Genomic DNA, 19,457 nt, shown 5'->3' on the forward strand with positions numbered 1-19,457 from the left:
TTCTGGGCGGGAGGATGGGTGGTAATGCTGCAAATTAACCTTTATTTTTACTGTCACAGTGACACTCAAATTATTTCTATATATAAAATATCTCTGAGCTCTCTGGAACTCTGTTTTTGCACTCTGGCTATTCAAACCCACCAAAACCAGGCTTTCTGCAACCATCAGTCAATTACATGGCCTTGTTTCAGAAAAGGGAATGGCAAACCCAACATTATTTGCTGATGAGGAATCGAACAGGCAAGGAAACACAGAGTTTCTGTATCTGTCACCAACTTTTCTCACCAGTTGTGAGAAAAGTCTGGAGAAAGAGGACAGTGAGCTTCCCCTTCTTTGTGAGGAAGCAAGGTCTGAGGGAATCTTACAGGTTCTGAGGAGGCTGTTTGCAACAAATTCACAAGCAGCTGTTAAGGGCATCAAATTGAGCAAAACACTTGATTGATGACAAAGAATACAAGCTAGTACCTCTTAGATATGCTCTATGCATATAATTTGTACTTATCTTGCCCTTTGCACTTGAGCTAGTTATTGCCTCTAAAGTGCTAAAAGAAGCAGAAGCATGACTCAAACACCATGCTAATTAAATTCTGATTGTGGAATCATTGGTTTCTTAGTAAAAAAGCAGGAAAAATAGCCCTTGCTTTACTTTCAGGTTTCAGTCTGAGTTAGCTTAAACTGAGTAAAGGCGCTGTGGGATAGTTCTGATTCAACAGGATCTGAACATTCCTGAGAACACTGACAAACCCTATGAATGTTGTTCATTGTGGGAAAAACAAGCTGATTTTATGTTTACTGAGCTGCTATTACCAGTGGTGTTTGTAATGTTGTTTCAATGTAAGTAGATAGGAAATAAGTTTTGTACATATATTAGTTACATGCAGGATGTGAGACTGTTCTGAGAAAACTGGGAAATTCTGGGGCGCAGGACAGAACAAATCCTACAATCTTAAAAAATAAATAAAAGTGTGTCTCTATCTTCTTTGCCAGTCGTGCCCCTATTTATGAGCTGACTGTCAATCTCTATTCTGTAATTACATTATTTGCTGCAGCCATTCTTCAAAACTGTGCAGTTCCTTTGAGAAACACATTGCTTTAACTTAGTAGCTATTCTCCTCTGCCCTGCTGTGGTTCTTTTATCATAATACACATCATATGCTGGCAACCACAATCTTCTGCTACCAAAAATGGCCCCATTGAAAGGCTAAGATGAATCTTCAGACAGCTCCTTAAATTTATTCCTTTTCTCTCTTGCTACTGTTAGTAAAGCAGTAAGCTTGTGTTTTGTTATGTTTTTCTTTTCTGATGCCTCCTTTCTTAATCCTATTGGAAAGACACAGGCAGGTAGCTTTGCAGGGTGACAGCTTTTTAAACAGTGAATAATCTACTGCTGTGCATGCTAATAGGTAATGCTAGGTTTGATTAACTAATTTTGCAAATGAATATCTAAGTAAATTACTTTTGCAGACTGTTTCCAATGATTCTTTCTCTATAATTGCCTCTTTAAATAGCTTCATACTGATTGTTGCTGCTTATGATAAGAATTCATATAAAACCCTGGGGTATGTATTTCATAGTAAATATATCTGGTGTCACCTTACACAAGAAAACCTTCCACCTCACACACACCTTACTTAAAGGTATCCAGTAACAGTTTCAAGCTACTATTTTTCCAGATTTCCTTTCCTGGTTGGTTTTAAAAGACACTTGGACACTTATGTTACTGAGTATGCCCATACAGGATTTTTAAAGATTACAAAGACAGACAGACAGAGATAAGTTAATTGCAAACAAACACTGATAAGTCCAAGAAATCTCTGAAAAATCCTGCTTACTTGTATGGCTAGAGAGATCTGATTCTTTTGACAAGCTAATACAAGACTGTGACTAAAAATGAGGGACTTTTTCTCTTATTTTTTTCTTTTCTATTTGAAAGTATAATATTCTCTTTAAAACCAAAATATTACGTCACTTATAAATGTATACAGTGTAAATATTTCACATAACCAGAAAATCCACTATTCTTTCTAAAGAAGTCGTGATCTTAACCTATACTCCCCACCGACCTCATTGTCCATAGATCACTACTTACTTAAATATTTGAAATTTCAGTTATTTCATATTTCTTAGATGCTTGCCTTTAAAAGATAAACTTCATACACAATCCATGGCCCATGTTCCTTTACCTCAGCTGAATAAACCTGTGTCTTGGCAGCCTAACTTACACATTTGTTGTCAAACCACTACAATGCTGCTTATGCTAAAGGCATCAACTGTAATATTATCTGCCCTCTGAAATCTTACACAAGCTTTTCCATGTATTCCTGAATCACATTAGTTTTCAAGTCTTCACCCTTAAATATTTTGTAACATTTCCCTCCAAAACATCTCCTTCCTTATTTCTCAGTCCTTCTGTCTCTAACTCCCATCACCTCTTTAAATGTTTAGCACCTTCTGCTCTCTTACCTCAACACAGGTTTCATGTTTGTCTGACAACAAGGTGTTCACTCATCTTCCTTCCTTTAAATCATCCTTAAAACTTGCCTTCTCATCTTCTAGCACAGAATTATCCAACAGTAATTGACCAGGAGTGGGCAGAATCCCCTTCACCCACTCATATATGCAAAGTCAAATAATTCGTTCTGAAACTCCACAGACATTTTTAAATGACAGCCAGAAACCTCTGCTTCCTCCAGTAACAAACTTTGCAGAAGAGGGCACAGCAGAGAAGGCAGGCAGGAAAGGAAGAGCTGCACTGCCTTTCAGTAGGAGAGCTGTGAGATACACATGTCAGCTCCACTTACCGGTTCCTATTGCTGGAAATCCAGTCTGAGATTAACGTCGCAGCCTGCTGGTGACAGTGTTTGTTCCCGAAGCTGCAGGCCAACATGATGACTTCCCGACGCAGCTCTCTGGCCAAATTGAAGAAAGCAAGAAGGCTGCTTTAACAAATGTGTTTGAGTGTTTGCAAAAAATACTTCTTATAACAAGTGACAGCAACCAGTAGTTGGGCAACATATCAAAGACAATCTGGCTTTAGAAATCTCAGCGTCAGTTTGATGCCTGCAACAACTAAAGAAAGGTCATGGATCAAAACCAGCCCCCATTTACACTTAGGCACTCTTCCCGACCTCTGTGGACACATAAGTACAAGTTCTTAGAAATCCACAGCAATCAGATATTAAGCTGGGGCTTAGGAAATCATGTTCTCCCAACTTAAGAAAGAAGAATTCATCTTACAGCATGTTTGTACTTTCCCTGCAACCCAGAATGGAAAAAAACAGAGGGGTGACAGAGCTAAGGAATTACAATTGATTATGCTAAACATTAATAATTTTTAGGAGGGTGCATTTCTATAATTATATTTCTCAAATAATCAATAAAAAGGTAAATATAACAGTACTCATGTTGGTATGATGCTTGAACAAGTGATTTGTTTAAATTGTTTGTTGGCCATCCAAGCTTCAGATACATTGATGCCACTTGTCTTAAAATATACTCCTGGGGAGAAAAAGAAAAGTATATTTAACGTTAAAAATAATTTATTTTACTTGAAACTGAAATACTGCTGACTAGTGAGGTTTGGTCTCTCTTTGGACCCTCAAATAATGTCCAACTCCAAAGACTTAGCAAAGCTACTTGTCCACTTAAAATCTTCCTTCACTGCTATAGTAAGAAGCAGTCTCTAGACGAGCTACTTGATTAGATGCCTAGTACAAGACAATTTATTGTTATAAAATCCATGAATTTCAAAAGTTTATCACATGCTACTTTGAACTCACAATGCACAGCTGAAAAATTACAAGGGTGTCAATAGCTTAATTTCTACTTTGTGGCCAATCTTGACTACACCTTACATATTCACTTTTAAAAGAACTCTGTTTTAATATCCATAACCGTGGTCAAAACATTATGTGAGTACAGTCAATTGACTTCAGAATATGCAACAATGTGGCTGCAAATAAGCTCTGTAAACTTAATGACACTATGCTTTAAGTTTAGGCTCCTGGTGTGCTTAAGGAACAAAACAAGCACAAGATATATTTTAGCAACTTCTACTTTTCACACAGACGACATATTTACATATTCTGACCAGTTTTGAAGAAAACCATTGTCTGTTTATTCAGTGTAATCTTTTTCCAGTGGAATTCACCAATTTGAAAAAGAGAACTAAGATATACAGAACTGCATAGGAGAGCATCTATTTTATTATTACAGATGCATAGGCATGTATATATGTCAACACAAAAGAAGATTCATACTGCAGCTTTCTCTAGCAGATATGTTATTCTGTGACTCAAAAGACTTTTTATTTTCTCTGCTATCACCTCAGCTTTCAAAACTCCCATCAGTAGTGATAAAACATAACCCAGCTGTGAATTTTACTGGTTTTATTTATTAAAATTGTGTTTTCTTTATACAACCAGGTTTAAAAGTGAAATAGCAATGGCAGACTCCCAAGAATTTTTCTTTACAGTTAACAGCAGACTAAATATGCAAATTATTTCAACTGCATTTTACATTAAGGCTCTGGTTTATATGTAGGCCTTAGCATATGTTTTACAAAAATAATCTTCCATGTCATCAGGTAACTCTGTGTATATGTATGCGGTGTGTGTGTGTGTGTTTATCTATATATCTATATATCTACATCTGTATTAACATCTACATATATACATACAGTCACTTCTAATTTTCTTCTCTCTAAGCATGGTGTCTATGCTCACATACACACAAACAAATATGCATTTAAGAAGCAAAAAGCATCCTTAGGCTTTTCAGGCTTTAAAAAGCTCCTTCATTTGAAGGCTTTACAACATTACATAAAGCTACCGTATGCTGGCTGTTGAAAATATGTAGACTACATAAAATTCATAGTGAATAAAAACCCCAAGAGTTCATAATTGTCACTGGCTGCAGTCAAATCTGTGTACTTCATAAACCATGCTTCATTGTAGCTACAGCTAAATGTTAAAATATTTGCCATGTCTATCTTAATTATCTACTATGAGCTGTTACTGCTGTCCCTTTGGACACAATTATGAATGGGCTTTTGACTCAACGGTGATCTAATTCTTGTTAATTAAGGTAACTGCATTGAATTCACCACGGATTTTGGGAGGAAATAATGACTACAAATCTTTGCTTCAGTTGCATGTATTCTGCTCAGTTGTGCCTACATTTGCTGTTCTTGCTGATCTTGGGCATCCACCTAAATATCACCATGGGGCTCCTCGAAAGAGAAAATCTGGCAATAGAATACTTTGACTCTTCTAAGTGAAATACTTTATTTGTCATAACATTTTACACAAGGGATAATTACCTTTCCTTCTTCTAGTCATATATGCCTCAAACAACAGTTATCACTGTTCAATTGCAAATGAACCAAAGCTTGATAATCGCTATGTTTAAATAAAGAGTAATTAAGATGAAAGTTAATATCCCTAGGTCATTAACAGTATCTCCCTGGGGAACAGTTCAAATCTTGGCAATAAAATGAGAGAATAAGAGGCAAAAGGAAGAAAGGCAGGAAGGACAGACAGACGGAGAAAGTGGAAGAAAGACAGGAAGAACTGGAGGAAGAAAGAAAGGAAGACTGTATCTCTTACATTGAAGATATTGTAGTTTTCTGTACGGTCCAACAATTTATCTAGAGGATAAAGAGCTCGGCTGGCAGCATGCCAAGGCAGAAAATCCTTTTCCTCTGAAAGGTACCTCATAATCTCCAAAGGAATATTCTGAGGCAAATAACCAGCTCTGCACAATAAAAGAAGTTAGTACTAAATTGGTTTTCAGAAGATGGAGCATAAACAATTTCTTTTTTCTCAAATGAAATTAAAATGAAGAAAAACATAATAAACTCATCACATTTTAATGACATAAAAATCAACCTTATAAAATACCAGCAACTTGCAGTCTCTCCCAACACAGAGAAGCATACTGACTTGATGAAGTAAGGTATGAACACACATGAAAGAAAACAGACAAGCTATCCGTACTTTAAACTGATTCCTGTGGCTATGAAAGACATGAATGAAAAGTCATTGCCGTTAAGGAAAAGAAATTTAAAAATATCCAAAACAAAAGGAAGGTGCTACACTGTTGATTTGTAAGACAGAAAGCTGTCTGCATAAAATCAACAACCAAAGGCATTTTGCTTGAGAAAACATTTCTACTGACCATCAGCAATTGAAAATAACTGGTGCTGAAGAAAAAGCTTTAGTGTTATTCTCCTCACTCTTTTCTCTCTCCTTTAGAACTTCCTTGTCTTCTATCCACCTTAAGTCACTTTGGAAGGACTTATCCAGTGACATCACTTTGGTTCAGGATGTTCCAGCACTTTGCATACAAATTACAGATTTTTTTTTTAGGTGTTTATAAATAAACCAGCTAAAATTTTGTCCTATTTTTGCAATCATAAAAGACCTCCCCCTGCATGGGAAAGAGTGTACAGGGGGATACAGGAAGGGTTCTGAAATAATAGCATTACATGTAAAATGCAATACAGACACAAGAATTTGAAAGGTACTTTAAAAAGCTTTAGCTTTTGCTCATTTTTTTTTTCAGAACAGCACTTTTTTCTTAATTATCCAGACTGCAGAAACAAAGTGCAACCCTGTGGGTGTGAACCTTCCAGAAACAAGTTGTCTATTCTTCTCCTAATGCAGGTGTTTAAATCCAAAAGGAGTAAACCATCTGCCTAGAGAGGAGATATTGATTCTCTTTTCATTAAATAGTTAAAATCAGCAAGGTAGATTCCACAAAGTTCAATTTATTAGGCTACAGTATAATATAGCTTCATAGACTAGGTTTTCTCCTTCACTGCACATGTTCCCTTAATTTCCATCAATGTGGAAGAAATGCAAGCATATAGCAAATAAATAATATTACACACATTAGTACAGAAATTAACCATTTCATACATGTTAATATAATTTTTTATCTCTGCTGTAATAACATGTAAAAACTGCCTCACTGCTTGAAATAGTTTGTTTCCTTGCAATGTGCACCACATCTTGCAGACCTTCATTTTTTACACTCTCTGTTGGAAGAATTACACTCTGTTCCCTTCATGTTCTCAGGAAAAAAGTGAGTGAGTTCATGTAACAGATTTCAAAAGTATCTATCCCACCCTCCAGTCTGCTTTATGTCATTTTTGTCCACATTTTATCAGCTCTGTTTTCAACTCTGGTTCCAGCACATACTCAAGCACGAAAAACAAGATCACTTAAGGCGCCCAACTGTGCCAAGTGAGGAACTGAGCAGATATGAAATGAAAATGGTAAAGCATCTAGAGTAGGCAGTGGACAAAGTCCAATGCATCTGAAGATAGAAGGCTACTCCATTTTATCGGTCTTGTTTCTGAATCAGCAGAGTATCATTAAGAAGAGTTCTAATACTTAATACTTTGTAAAGATTTCTAAACATAATTAATGGAGCCAGAAGCGTATTGCACTGACTGCATTTAAAAATCTTGGAGGTAATGTTAGCAAAGAGGTACACTAGCCTAAAGTGGCATATACATCATAAGTTTCTAACAGAATTTCTGATTATTTTTACTGATAATGTGGTTTACATTAAAAAGTGTGGAGTAAGGAACAAGAGAAATAGCTCTAGAAAACATGTTGCTTAGGGAATAAATAGATTGATGTTTATTATAGCTGCACTAATGGACATTTAAGTTCATGTTTTGAAATTAAATTTACCTACACTAAGTACAGAAAGGAAATCAACACTGCGAAACAAACAGATAATTTCTTTTTAAGCTTAGCTTCTCCATAAAGACATGAGTGAAGTCAGAGATTGATCTCTTATTCCTGAGCTCGGAGTTTCCTGGTGAGTTTCAAAATCATGATTCTTGGATGACGATAGTCACCCATCCTCTTCACAACACCTGTTACTCTCATCTCTCACTCACTTCTAACTTGCAAATTTATCAGACTATTCAATTATGTCTGTCTCACCCCATGACTCTCACTTTTCCCATTGTTTCAGTGAGACTACTGCACAACTTACACGAACAGACTGTGGCAAAGTTAGCTTTTTTTCCTGTTTATTCCTGACCCTCCTTTCCTTTCTGGGTATGACCCTAGAAGAGCTTACACCCAGTGTCATCAGGATCACCCTCTCAACCCCACATCAACCAATTGGTCGTAAGAGAAGGGATGGGGATGAAGGGAGATGAAGGATTCTTGGGGATGAAGGAAGATTGTTGTCATTATTAAATAAATGACAACAAATTCATCGCTTCAGATAATGGTTTAGAGGAAATGTGGTGATGGCTGCTCAACTGATGTTAAACTCTTCAGTCAGCACATGCTGGGCAGTCCAGATGCTAAGATGAACCTTTGAGAGAACTTTAGCAGAGACATTCCTCAAATCCTTTTACAGTGGCAGTTAAGACAGCAACTTTCCTGAAGAAAACGTAAGTGCTTCAGGAACATTGCCTTGGCAGAATGTTCTTTGTACTTTCCACTACTTTATTTCATGGATGCCCACAGAAAATCATGATAGCCCTATTCTTTTACCCTAGTCACTAAGCCACGTTTATGAACTTTTTACTCCAAATACACTGCACTCCTAGACTATTTGGCATTAAATAGCTTCTGTCAAGAGGTAGTACGTACATTTATTGTTTCACCTTTTTCATAAAAAGTGGTATATAATGTGTATGTTATAAATTATTAACTACATACTACAGTTTTCATAACTTGAGGAGTATTTTCATTCAAAAAAAAAATCTAAAAAACCAAAAAGGAAAGATTTTAGTAAGGGTAAAGCCAAAACACTAAGGCTGCTAATTTTTACATTCATAGTTGAGAAAATAGGATATAAAGAAAAACTCTCACCCTAAACTATAAAAGGTATAAATCGTGTATAAGAAGTCCAAAAATTCAGATCACAGATCTAGGACCTGTGGGAAGCATCCCAGGAGGTAACATGACTACCATGACAACCAGGTCAGCAGAAGACAGAACCTCGATAAAGCAGTGTGACTGTGTGGTCACAGAATATTAGAGCTATGCTCTAATATTCTGCATCTTCACAAAGCCCAACAACTGGTTTCTTAAATTCTGTATTTTAGTACAGTCTCACTCTCAGTTTACACTAAAAGCTTGTCCAGTCCTAAGAGAAACTTCAAGACTCCTCTTTCCCAGGGAATACTGCATTCAGCAAGATGCACTGGGCTCACTTGAACAGTGGCAAACCAGACAAACGATGCTGGCATGATTCTAGGATTCTCCTTCACTAAGCTCAAAAAACTAGGTTCAAAGATGGTTACATAGGATCTGGTCAGCAAAAGCATTTCTGGAGTAGGACAATAACCAAAATGAGGAAAAAAGGCAGAACAGAAAATGAGCCTGTTCTACGCCTCTCTGTGAAATCTGGAAAACACCGATCTGTGGAAATGTTATACAGAAATGTTCCACAATCATTTTAGCAATAATAAAAAAACTAAAAACATCAACCTTCCCATCAAAAGCAAAACTGTAAAATAATTTCCCTGACACATAATTGCCTAGAAATATTCACTCAAAAGTACTACAGAGTGTAAGTTTAGTACATACTGTACACATGCAGCTTGACTTATTACTCTCTCTTTCAAGAAAGTCGCTGGAAGGTCAATGATAGAAATCCTTATTTTTCTTGTGTCTTTTTAGCCATGAATCATATGGCTATCTTTAAGTCCAGCAAAATTACTATCAGATATTGCCTGTCAAAGTCCAAATGCATAAGTGACAGGGCTAAGAGAGAAGGTTCTTTTCTAGCCTAGCCATCTTTCCAGGAGGAAAACTGAAATATTGTCTGTCATTAGGGGAAGAACTGATTATGAGCTATACTGAAACGAGGTGACAAGCATAAATGTCACAGAAATGTTGTGATGTCCAATCTTATGTCTAGTCTGAAACAGGCTCAGTTTTTTGTAGGTATGTCTACAGTAGCCAACTGGGAATCTTAGCAAGCATGTATCTCTTCCTTAAAAAAATTACATAGAGGAAGAATCTGGGATAATTTTGGCAAGCATTTTAACAGATAAATTAGTTAATCAAACAGTGTTTGTGGAGAGTTTAGTTCAAGCATGGCTTAAAGAAAAAGGCCATGAAGGCATACAGTTGAGAGAAAAGTAAAAGGTAGTTGTAAAGCAGTTCCAAAAGCAGTTCCCAGGCTTGATTTCTATAAACAATTAGGCTCTCTCATGCATCACTTTATAAGCAATAAGGTTCTCAGACAGTCTTCCCATAACAAGCAAAACATCCTCTCTGGGAAAAGATGGCACCCTGGGAACAGATATGGAAGTTTTGGGAACCTTTCATATCACAGTGGGAACGCTAGTTCTGTTTCTAATAAACAATCATAGGTATTGTAAAACAAAAGGAGTGGTTAGAGTTTTCTCTGTTAACCTATCGTGAGCTTGGATTTTGCAATATGCATGAAGTTAATTAACACTGTTATATAAAGTGACTGATCGATCAATAAATCGGAGTTCGATGCATCAATCGGATGGTCGTCTCCCCTTCACTTCAATAAGTGTTGATACATAAACAGTGGCTGAAAGCATACTGATGTTCAGGTAAAACACTTCTCAAGGGCAAGGTTAAAAAGCTTACAAAATTTCATCTATAGTGCCTGGAATTAAAAGAGCCTTAAGAACTCATCTAGTGTCTTCCTACCCAAAGCAGATTCATACCAGTGCCATTCCTGACAGATTTTTATTTTTTTATATAGACCTCTAGCAATGGATATCCTAGGAACACTACTATTTCAGTACTGTTCTGTCATGAGGAGATAAGAATATCATAGCTCTGCTCTTTTGCCCTGTAAATATTCATAGAAGAGTACCAACAGATCTATTTCATGTTATATATAAAATGATTTGTGGTTTACATATCTTCAGTATAAACTATGAAAAGCAGACATCCCTCTTAACAGTATTTCAGATTAGAGAGTTTTGATCTGACATCATGGGTCATGCAGAAAGCAGCCTAGACTAAAAACAGCCTCTACAAGCCCTCTCTAATCCAACTTTCCCCATACTGGGTCATTTGAAACACACGACTACAAAAGCAAAATTTAACCAAAAAAATCCCATTTTGATATGCTTCATTGCTTTATCAATTTCTACATAACTGTCCTAACTCCATCAGTTTACCACCACGTGAATCATTCTGTAGCCACCACAACACACAAGAACATGTGTTAGAAACACGGCACCACATGAGTTTTGTCTTGCTATCTAAGTTCCTGATTTCACAGTTGCCTGCCAAACTGAACAGGAGAACAGGAACATGGACTGGCAAAAAGATCTGGTTTAGTTATTAGACAGATTACCTCTATATAAACATCCTGGTTCAGCAGGTTTTCATGCCAAAGGAGACTGCTGATGAACTGTATTGAAAATGTGGTCTATCATTTTTATGGAAGGACAGAGGTGGAAAAAGATTTTCCAGAACTTATATTTAAGTATTATGTGGTTTATGATACCATATCATATAATATCATAAGCACCAGTGCTTAGCAAGGTACTATCCTGCTTACACTGAAGAAGTTGCTACAGTAGCCATTGCTAAAGAGAAAAGTGGTAATGAAGAGAAAAAGAAAGTACTGAACATGGTAGTGGAATATCCCTCACAAATAATTCCCAATAAAAATTTCATGGCAATCAAAAATAATCTTTAAATTACATGAGGTTTTAATGAGTCAGATAAAAGCAGAAAATCTAGATTATATTATGAAACATCAGTGTGTACTCAACTGCATTCTGACCTTGATTTGTTCTTTACACTGAGCCACTGAACTTATGGACAGATCCTAGCACATTCATTTTCCCCTTAGGGACAAAGTACCAAATGGTAGTGTAATTGCCAAGGGAAAATTATTACTCTGTTCTGAATTATTTCTATCATAAATCCAGCAGCAGTCAAACAGACTCCGTCACAAAAACGACAGGGTTGCCGTACAGTGATGAGAGTCCCACATACAAGGGCACCATAAATCCTTTAGTCCCACCACCCAACAAAGACATTATAAGTCATGTGTTTAAATCAAAATTAGAAAATCCAAGCTGGCAGCAAACTGGTCTGCATTACAGCAACAATGGAAATGAGGTGATTTACTTGCTGCTGGTTTAAAACTCACCCTGCCTTGTCTGTTTCTCAGAAATGTGTAAAACATGACTAGCTTTTTGTCTGGGTAATTTTGAAGGGGTAAAATGCAGCTCTTCAGAACACAGATGTGCAACTCAGATTAACATCAGTTCTGTTTCTGTGCATGTGCAATATATGAATAATTAGACTATACTCATTAACTCCTAGAGACAGTTTAAAGCAAGTTAGGATTCTTAACAGTTGATTCATTCTTTTATCTTAACAGTCAAGCGTGTGGAATAGAATAACTCAGAGAAACTTGGCACCAATGAACATCCACATATAACTTTATCTGCCTTTTTCATTTTTTCAGGGCCTATCAAGGACTAGTGTCTCCACCAATGTATTCAGAATATTCTTGTCCACAGTACTTTAACAGCAATTCCTTGATAGCTGAGAAAGAACATGTACGTTGAACCTTGACATGTCAAAAAAGCTTTGGGCAAGGCAACTCATAGAGCTGGGAAATTAACTCTTGTAGTCACAGACATCCCCTTCAACTCCAGCAGGGCTAGAAGTCAACGATTTAAAAAACTTAAGATGACTGGTACCATGTTCAAACACAGAAGCTGCAGAAAGAATGTTTTATCATAGAAATGGACAATCTGTAAAAAAGGCCCTGTGATCTCCAGTATCAAAGAATAATCTGCCTCATACTTCCCTCCCAGGACTGAGCTGACTTTACATCAGGACCATGTAAGGACTTTATTTTTCTAAGATGCCAAAGTGACTTGATGGAGACATTATGATCTGTACCAGCTATGGACCTCCACATAAACAGGAGAGGAATGCATATCTGCTCTTTGATGAATACAACAGCAATTTTTGGCTTACAAGATCATTTTAAGAACTACATTTAATTAGCATTCAATGTCTCCAACATTAAAAGATTCAGAGAGTAAGACAGTTTGAAGTGAAGCCTGCTTCTTATTATGTTTTCTCCCATGCTAAATATTTAAGGACTCTTCAAGTGACATTCAACTCCACACAAGTGCATTTGAAGCATCCTACAAAGAATAGTTCAAATTCAATGCAATTATCGGAGTATTATGTGGCTTAAATTATCTTGCACAGTTTTAGAGTTGCCACATAAGCAAAGACTAATATTAATTTGAATTACTCACCTCCGTTGAAAACAGAAGAAAACCTCAAATTTAAACCCCTCTATGCTTGTAAAAAAATTCCTTCAAATTGTAGTTCACAATCTCTCCTTTCCTCTTCTTCTCCATATGAAAGAAAAATGAATTTAAAAGGAGAAATACAAGAAGAAAAGGAATAATCTAGCTGCTAAAAATTAAGGCTATGCAATAAGGTATGTCATGTTTTTCATCATCATGAAACCATGATTTTTGAGAAGTATGTAATTCACAGGGTTACATTAAGTAAAGAAATTTGAATCTATTTCAGGGGCTAATAGACATCAGTTTCAGATGACTCAATTATTATAAATGTTATTTATTTTCTTTCTCGGTGATTTTTGTTGGGAAGGGTAGAATGAAACAGCTCTTCTATTCATTAAGTTGTCAACAGGTGATGATATCTATGAGAGCATGTTTGAGCAGAATCAAAATTGAATTAGTTTATTACTATGCAGAATACTTTTTCAACACTCCCTGTCTGCCTGGTCTAATGTTTATAATTTGCATATCAGTCACCCAAGTGAAATATGTGTTTAAAAGTTAGAAATTTCATATAGACAGCACAGAATTCCGATCCTGAAAACACACACATACAATCCATATTTTGTTTGTCACAATATCTGCAGAATTGGATATTCCTTTTCTAAAAGCAATTCCCAATAAACATATTTATAATAAAAGATTCTCTGAAATTCTCGTAAATCCTCACCTATTCTCTTATCTCCACTTTGCAGAGAGGAAGAAGACACAAACAATTTAAGTTATTTTACTAAGATGACCTAGGAAGACTACAGCAGAAACAGCATCCCAGGTTACTTCAGTCCCTGTGCTTTAGTCATAACACAGTCCTTCCTGTCATTTATTGCTTGATTTCTGGATAGAGGAAAACACACTTCTAGCCAGATAGGAAGGAGCTAATCTATTACAACACTGCAGGAGACAGAGCATACATGAACAAAGACCAGACCTCCTCTAGACAACAATCTTGGTCAACAGCTATAAGCTCAAAAGTAGGATAATTTCTGAGAGGCAATGGTGCAGTCAGATCAAAACAGGAGGCAAAGCAGTGACTAGCCTGTCAGACTTCTTTCTTTATGCTAGTGAGGCATCAGTCTTGTCTTTTATAACTACAAAAGTTGGCTTATGCCTTCATTCATATACCCTTTGCTGATGCTAGGAAAGTCAAGGTATTTAGATCAGCACCTCCAGCTTCTCAGAGTGCCCTGATTTTGCTACCTTAACCAATGTAGCAGAAGGATCTTTTGCTCTGCACATTAGGGAGAAATTTCCACTGCAGGTCTGTCAGACCCATAGAAAGGTAAGTAATCAGGTTCTGGGGTAAGGGGTCAAAAAAGCTGCTTGTGTTGAGAGGACAGCTGAAGGATGTAGAGACTAGGGCTGATCAGACAGCTGTGGGGAAGAAAAAGGGCTATGTAAATGATATGAAGTCCCAGGGAATGGATGTATGCTTGCTATGAGAAGATTGGGTTCCCAAAGAATGCCACAGGTTTTGAGGCTGTACAAAAACTTCCCCCTACCCCACCCACACATATTCCTCAAGCCAAGCTGTATTTGCAGCTCTTAGCTCTGTTTCCAGTACTTGAAGTTGCAAAGAAGCCTTCAGCAAGCTCCACTCATTAATTCCTCTTCTTCTTTAACCTCAGACTCCAGTGTTTTTTGAAGCGTAATTCAGCATAATTCAGCATAATTCTGGTTCAATTAATACTCACAAAACAAATTTCAGATACTGTTCCCTTGCACTCACTACACAGCAGCCCCTGGCAGCTGCACTGCAAAACGATACATCCATACCAAGCTGACTCCAGAGACCAGCTTGAACTCTGAGACTAAGACTATGTGGTAAAAAGAGAATGAGTTAACACCATTAGCTAAAAATAACTCTGTCACTCCCTTGAAACCAGAGTCAAGTCTTCCTGACAGTTCATTCTGGGTTTGGCTAAGAATAGAGTTAATGTAGCTTACAGGACAAAACAATTACTGCTATAATTAATCAGAAGTACCAGAAATAATTTTGGCAAATTTTGCTGGGATATGACTAGACCAAGACCTTCCCTCTGCACCAAACACTTTGCAGTGAGATCTACGGGATTGGTTTTTAGTACATGCTGAAGAGCCTTCAACTTCTTCCCTGATTCTCAGCAGGTATTTGTATATTTCAAGACACTCTCACACCAACAGCACCAACACTTTCCTGGAATGTGCTGTACAATTTGCTTTACTGCCTTTAGTTATGTAACAGGATCAGATGCACAAATTACACACATACTACAAAAGCAGAATTGGCTTTTAGTGTGCTTAGTTGCAGGAATTGCTTTGTTTCCTCTTGTTACAAACACATGCAAATGTTAGCTGAAATATGTATGGCCACATAAAGCAGATACCAATGCTGTGATATGTCACAAAACATACGGACTGACATGCAGCATATGGAATGAATTATGGCTACCTTAAAATAATTGAAACTTTCTATTTTCTCTAAAAAAGGCACATCTACTTTGGCCCATTGAGAGAGTATTTATGTCAAAAGAAACCAAACAACTTCTGTTGGAAACCATATGTAAATCAATTGCTAGTGAACCATCACCAAAATTTGCCTGACAGTGAATGAGAGTTACTGTGGCATCTGCTGAAATAATTCAGATGAGGCCTCATTTATTAAAACAGTAAATCTATACCACTATTAATCAAGCGTGATACAAAGTATTGATCTATAACTCCCTTAGCTCATACTCAGAGGCACTAATTAAGGGAGCTGCATAACACATCTTGTTTTCCTCAGAGTTGAACTATTAGAAAATGCAATCAGGAGTAAAGATGAAGGCTAGAGTAGAACTGCAGTTGACTAATTTAAATAGATCCTATATGACTGTTTCTGAATAGCCCAACAAAACAAAGTCAACAACCCTGAATGCGGCTGTTGAAATTTTGAAGCATTTTGAAGTACATTAATTGCAATGAGAATTTCTATCTTTGTCACCTACTTATTATCCAGACCCAGAATTTCACAGGGACCCTCAAATGCCTTGACTTCTCCCGGCATTACACTGAACAGAACTTGAAGTAGCACAAACAAGCATAACATGGAACCAATTAGCCCACATATTTTGGAGGACTTAAAATGCTACAAGAAATGAAATCTTAATCTCTCTGAAGGGAAAGAGCAAGGAAGATCATTTCAATTCCATAATTTAGTTTTGCAATACATGTATTTCCATCAGACATTTCAAGAATAATTCTGGATTTTTTATGGAAGTATATGAACTGCAGTCCTAGTGATGAGTTAACTATCATTTTCCAGAAATAAGAACAGCTAATCATTATGTGGGTTGGTGCTGCCTCAGGTAGCTGAATGGATTTTTTTTTTTTCCTCAGCGTCAAGATTCCACAGCCAGAAATCAATTTTTTAAGAAACAATAAAATAGTGGGTACTAAAGACATGATTTTACAGATCCAAAAACTATACTTGATTAAGCAAGACTTACTTTTTAAATTAATTTCTCTCTAAAAGCTGATGAGAAAGTGATCTGGAGTCACCATTAGCTTACTTCAATATTTTACTTCTGGAATCAATCTTGGAATCAAATGCAGCAGCTGTTAAAGATACATTTATGTGAAGGGAGATAACTGGGATTTATATTTTGAAAACTAGGTTGGCACTGCCTTTTCTCTTGCCCTCAGACATGGGTTTTATAGAGTCAGCAGAACTCACAGCTTGCAAAGAAACAAGCCACAAAGAATTGTTTAACAACAGGAAAACAATCATCATAATTCATCATTTATCTATTTGCACCAGGATCCTGGTTTTGGTCTGATGTAGGAAATTCTGACAGAACACTTATGAAGGCCATCTACAGCATGGAAGTCACTTAGTTCACAGAAAATTCTGAAGGTACATTTTTTCTTGTTGCTAATTTCTGATACAGCTCTCCGTATTTGTGAAGCCTACAGGGGCTCTTTCATTGAAGAGAGTATAGCTCAACCTGCCCTTAATCTGTGCATGGCAATGGACAGCACTCCAACACAGGCATCCATCCTTGGAGCCTGAGAACAATTACCAACAACACCACTTTGTGCTTTCTCATTCAGTGCTTACAGAACTGGAAACAACAACAGTGATTTTAGATGACAGTAAAAGAGATATTCACAGTCACATCTGATTCAACACTGATTAACATTAAACATTAACCAGACCTATTTCTTTCACATAATACTAGACCAAGGCAACCAGTTTAATGAGAGAAATCTTTTATGAAGATTTAGAGCCCATCAAGGAAGAACCAGGGATGACACAACACTCCTAACATTAAGTGAATACTTTATCTTATGTGGTTAAGTGGTTTTGAGAGGTCAGGTGTATGTTTCTTTCCATTAACTGTCAGTGCACTACAAGGTGAGAATGTCACATTTACAGGTCTATCTTTGTGATGCCTAAAGTAAATTGGGGGGCATCCCACCTCATATACTCACTAACTGACCCCTTATCTTAAGGAAAGAGAAAGACATGAGAAGTTGACAAGGTTATTCACACTCTTATGAAACAGTGAAACTTTTGTTAATTATTGTGATGCTGCTTATTGGAGCTACCAGACTTGCCCTCTGCTCTGTCTAAACTTAGATAAGAACCACAGTTCTGTTTGTCTTCTCATGGCTTCTGGGCTTTTTCAGTCAACATTTACTAGCATCATTTACTAGAATTAACAAATTTTTAAATTCTACCGAAACCTCATGCAAACAGAAAGATAAAGAATCTTCAAGAAGAAGGGAAGAGGGAGTGTCAAGGTGCTATTCTATGTTCTGCCAAGGATACAGCTTTTTATACCGTAAGGGTATGTGCATGCACTACAGCCAAGAATTATGCTTAAAAATCTGAAAAACAAACAAATTGTAACTTTCTTTTGTTGTTATTATTCCACTCAACTCTCCTTGATGAATGTTATATAAACCAAAATACAGCAAGAAGGAAGATGAAGGAATGCATTTCCATATAAAATGGACCCAAAAAATGCAATTAAAAGCTACAGAGTTTTAAATATTCCTTGGTAGCATCATTTCATTTATGTTGTTGATTTTCAAGAAATCACTGTGCTGGTCAGTAAAAGGATAAAAAACATTTCAGAGGAATGAAATCAAAGACACCTTTAAAAAAATAAAACGTGCCATTCCAAAACAATTTATATGAGCACTTTCTTTCATTTTTCTCAAGTTTTAAATATTATTAAATTTTACTATAGAGAAGAGTGGCACTTGTTCCACAAACAAATCAATTAGCTGTATAATGACACAGAAATAATCATATTAGGACAGACAATATTATAACAGTGGAAAAATTCAGTCAAAACCTTTTGGTATTATCTGCATCAAGTAGGAAGTACTTTAGAAGTTTCTAAGGAGGACAGGGTATTTTGAAGAAATACAGTCTCCACAGGACAGTAAAAAAAACTGTTTACATCAGAAGCAATTTTTGAAAGGACCAGCATGACTTTAAGAAATTATGTTTTAATTTTTGCATTATTTAGCACTAAAGATGATAGCTAGGGATTAGAATTAAAGTATGTATTCCACAGTTCTCTTCCCTCTCTCAAAACATACATGCTTATAGTTGTAGACTACAAGAAAACACATCACTGCAACAAGGGACCAAAACTGAGGACTGAATTACTGTTAAAAACAGCCAGTCTTCTCAGAAATCAGATGTGAACTACCAAGTACTACTTCTATGTCTGGTCAATAAGGTTACTGACCTTCTCTCACGTCACAGGCAGAGACAAGTGCACGTGTTTAATGTCCCCATCACGCAATGTCACACAGGCAGGGAGAAACGCTCACTGTGCGTCGGACACGACACTGAATCAGCACAGCACATCCAGCTATGGTACTGCTCCAAAATAAAGTGGGGCAACTTTCTGCACTGCACCTTGCAGCCAGGGGAGGGAAAGCTAAGCTGCTTTTAGGCTGATGGTGGCCTTTTGAACAGTGACTTTTTCAGAAAATTGAAAGAGTCTGTGTTAGTCTGATAGCCCTCAGAGCTTGTTTTAGGATCACTGCTGTGTCACAGCAAAGTCCCAGATGTGGCAGGAGAAGCTACACCACACTGCAGCATCAGGGTTCAATTCCCATTGCCTCTCCTAGCAAGAGCTTTTCCAACTACTTTCTT

At 36.8% G+C, this 19,457-nt stretch overlaps 1 protein-coding gene across 1 annotated transcript in view; it reads right to left on the reverse strand.

Moving 5' to 3' along the window:
• TRHDE (thyrotropin releasing hormone degrading enzyme) overlaps nucleotides 1–19,457 on the reverse strand; it is a 210,287-nt gene that overhangs the window by 25,651 nt on the left and 165,179 nt on the right. The window contains exons 13-15 of the mRNA XM_063155038.1: nucleotides 5,607–5,754; nucleotides 3,401–3,498; nucleotides 2,802–2,909 (exon numbers count right to left, since the gene is read on the reverse strand). Of these exons, the coding sequence (XP_063011108.1) occupies nucleotides 2,802–2,909; nucleotides 3,401–3,498; nucleotides 5,607–5,754 (354 nt within the window). The remainder of the gene's footprint in view (nucleotides 1–2,801; nucleotides 2,910–3,400; nucleotides 3,499–5,606; nucleotides 5,755–19,457) is intronic.

Source organism: Melospiza melodia, chromosome 4 (genome assembly GCF_035770615.1).
Source record: "Melospiza melodia melodia isolate bMelMel2 chromosome 4, bMelMel2.pri, whole genome shotgun sequence".
In the NCBI taxonomy this organism is placed as follows: Eukaryota; Metazoa; Chordata; class Aves; order Passeriformes; family Passerellidae; genus Melospiza; species Melospiza melodia.